The 2,500-nt window shown below is 44.3% G+C and overlaps 1 protein-coding gene across 16 annotated transcripts in view; it reads left to right on the top strand.

The window, feature by feature from the left end:
- Positions 1-2,500, top strand: part of LOC113807667 (inositol hexakisphosphate and diphosphoinositol-pentakisphosphate kinase 2) — a 179,662-nt gene that overhangs the window by 95,703 nt on the left and 81,459 nt on the right. For all 16 annotated transcript variants that reach the window (XM_070142614.1, XM_070142612.1, XM_070142619.1 and 13 more), the window contains one exon: positions 264-354. In XM_070142614.1, the coding sequence (XP_069998715.1) occupies positions 264-354 (91 nt within the window). The remainder of the gene's footprint in view (positions 1-263; positions 355-2,500) is intronic.

Genomic DNA, 2,500 nt, shown 5'->3' on the forward strand with positions numbered 1-2,500 from the left:
ACACACACACACACACACACACACACACACACACACACACGTCGATATCAAAACTGCATGAGCATGAAAGTCATTACTATCCCATCAAATAGGGTGTCCTTAGATAAATCATACACATGCACACATTTTGCAATATCATGCAACACATTTACTTGGATTATCTCCAGTGGAAGATGATGAATATACAATTGATCTAGAGTTTCTTACAGTGTATTCCGTTACTATTTTGAGAGATATAAGCCTTTTTTTTCATAACATTACAGGACAGAAGAAAGGTGTACCAGATTTTGCAAAGAGAAGGGATTGAGCTCCCAAGATTTGCAATTCTAGACCGAGATTCAAAAGATCCTTCCAGTAAGTAATTTTTTATAGTGTTAAAGACAAGGAAAGGAGACCAAAAGTAGGCAACAAATTATGTGTAGAATTGTAACTGTAATTATAAGTGAGTGTGTGAGTAAGTGAATGAGTATTGAGTAATTAAATGAGTGAGTAAGGGAATAATTGAGTGAGTGAATGAATGAGTAAATTAGGGAGTGGGTAAATCTGTGGATGGGTAAATCTGAGAAGGAAAGAGAGGGTATAGAGCCTCCAAGATCTACAATACAAGAGATTAGAAAATTGATCAAGTAATTTTTTTTTTTAGTTAGGGAGTGGGAGAGGGAGAGCGGCAAGAGAAGAAAGTGAATTGTGAGCATAAATGTAAATGTAATTGCGAATGAGTGTGTGAGTAAGTGAGTGTGTGGGTGGGTCTGTAGGTGGGTGGGTGAGTGAGTAAGAGAGAGTGAGTGAGTGAGTGAGTGAGTGAGTGAGTAAGAGAGTGAGTGAGTGAGTGAGTGAGTAAGAGAGTGAGTGAGTGAGTGAGTAAGAGAGTGAGTGAGTGAGTGAGTGAGTGAGTGAGTGAGTGAGAGGGTGAGAGTGAGTGGGTGAGAGTGAGTGAGTGAGAGTGAGTGAGTAAGTGAGAGAGTGAGTGAGAGTGAGTGAGTGAGTGAGAGAGAGTGAGTGAATGAGTGAGTGAGAATGAGTTGGTGAGAGTGAGTGAGTGAGAGTGAGTGGGTGAGAGTGAGTGAGTGAGAGTGAGTGAGTAAGTGAGAGAGAGAGTGAGTGAGAGTGAGTGAGTGAGAGAGAGTGAGTGAGTGAGTGAGTGAGTGAGTGAGAGTGAGAGAGAGTGAGTGAGAGTCAGGGAGTGAGTGAGAGAGTGAGTGAATGAGAGTGAGTGAGTGAGTGAGAGTGAGTGAGTGAGTGAGTGAGAGAGTGAGAGTGAGTGGGTGAGAGTGAGTGAGTGAGTGAGTGAATGAGTGAGAGTGAGAGATTGAGTGAGAATGAGTGAGTGAGTAAGTGAGTGAGATGGAGAGAGTGAGTGAGAGAGAGTGAGTGAGTGAATGAGAGTGAGTGAATGAGAGTGAGTGAGTGAGTGAGAGAGTGAGTGAATGAGAGAGTGAGTGAGTGAGTGAGTGAGTGAGTGAAAGTGAGTGAGTGAGAGTGAGTAGGAGTGAGTGAGTGAGTGAGTAGGAGTGAGTGAGTGAGTGAGTAGGAGTGAGTGAGTGAGTGAGTGAGTAGGAGTGAGTGAGTGAGTGAGTAGGAGTGAATGAGTGAGTGAGTAGGAGTGAATGAGTGAGTGAGTAGGAGTGAATGAGTGAGTGAGTAGGAGTGAATGAGTGAGTGAGTAGGAGTGAATGAGTGAGTGAGTAGGAGTGAATGAGTGAGTGAGGGAGAGTGAGTGAGTGAGAGTGAGTGAGTGAGTGAGTGAGTGAGTGAGTGAAAGTGAGTGTAAGTGAGTGAGTAGGAGTGAGTGAGTGAGTAGGAGTGAGTGAGTGAGTAGGAGTGAGTGAGTGAGTAGGAGTGAGTGAGTGAGTAGGAGTGAGTGAGTGAGAGTGAGTGAGTGAGTGAGTGAGAGTGAGTGAGTGAGTGAGTGAGAGTGAGTGAGTGAGAGTGAGTGAGTGAGAGTGAGTGAGAGTGAGTGAGTGAGTGAGAGTGAGTGAGTGAGTGAGTGAGAGTGAGAGAGTGAGTGAGAGAGTGAGTGAGTGAGTGAGTGAGAGAGTGAGAGAGTGAGAGAGTGAAAGAGTGAGAGAGTGAATGAGTAGAGAGTGAGATAGAGAGTGAGATAGAGAGTGAGATAGAGAGTGAGATAGAGAGTGAGATAGAGAGTGAGATAGAGAGTGAGATAGAGAGTGAGATAGAGAGTGAGATAGAGAGTGAGATAGAGAGTGAGATAGAGAGTGAGATAGATAGAGAGTGAGATAGATAGAGAGTGAGATAGATAGAGAGTGAGATAGATAGAGAGTGAGATAGATAGAGAGTGAGATAGATAGAGAGTGAGATAGATAGAGAGTGAGATAGAGAGTGAGATAGAGAGAGAGAGAGAGAGAGAGAGAGAGAGAGAGAGAGAGAGAGAGAGAGAGAGAGAGAGAGAGAGAGAGAGAGAGAGAGAGAGAGAGAGAGAGAGAAAGTGTGGGAGGAATGGGGAAGGAGGAGGGAGATGGGGGAGGAATGGGGAGGGAAA

This window comes from Penaeus vannamei, chromosome 29 (assembly GCF_042767895.1).
Source record: "Penaeus vannamei isolate JL-2024 chromosome 29, ASM4276789v1, whole genome shotgun sequence".
In the NCBI taxonomy this organism is placed as follows: domain Eukaryota; kingdom Metazoa; phylum Arthropoda; class Malacostraca; order Decapoda; family Penaeidae; genus Penaeus; species Penaeus vannamei.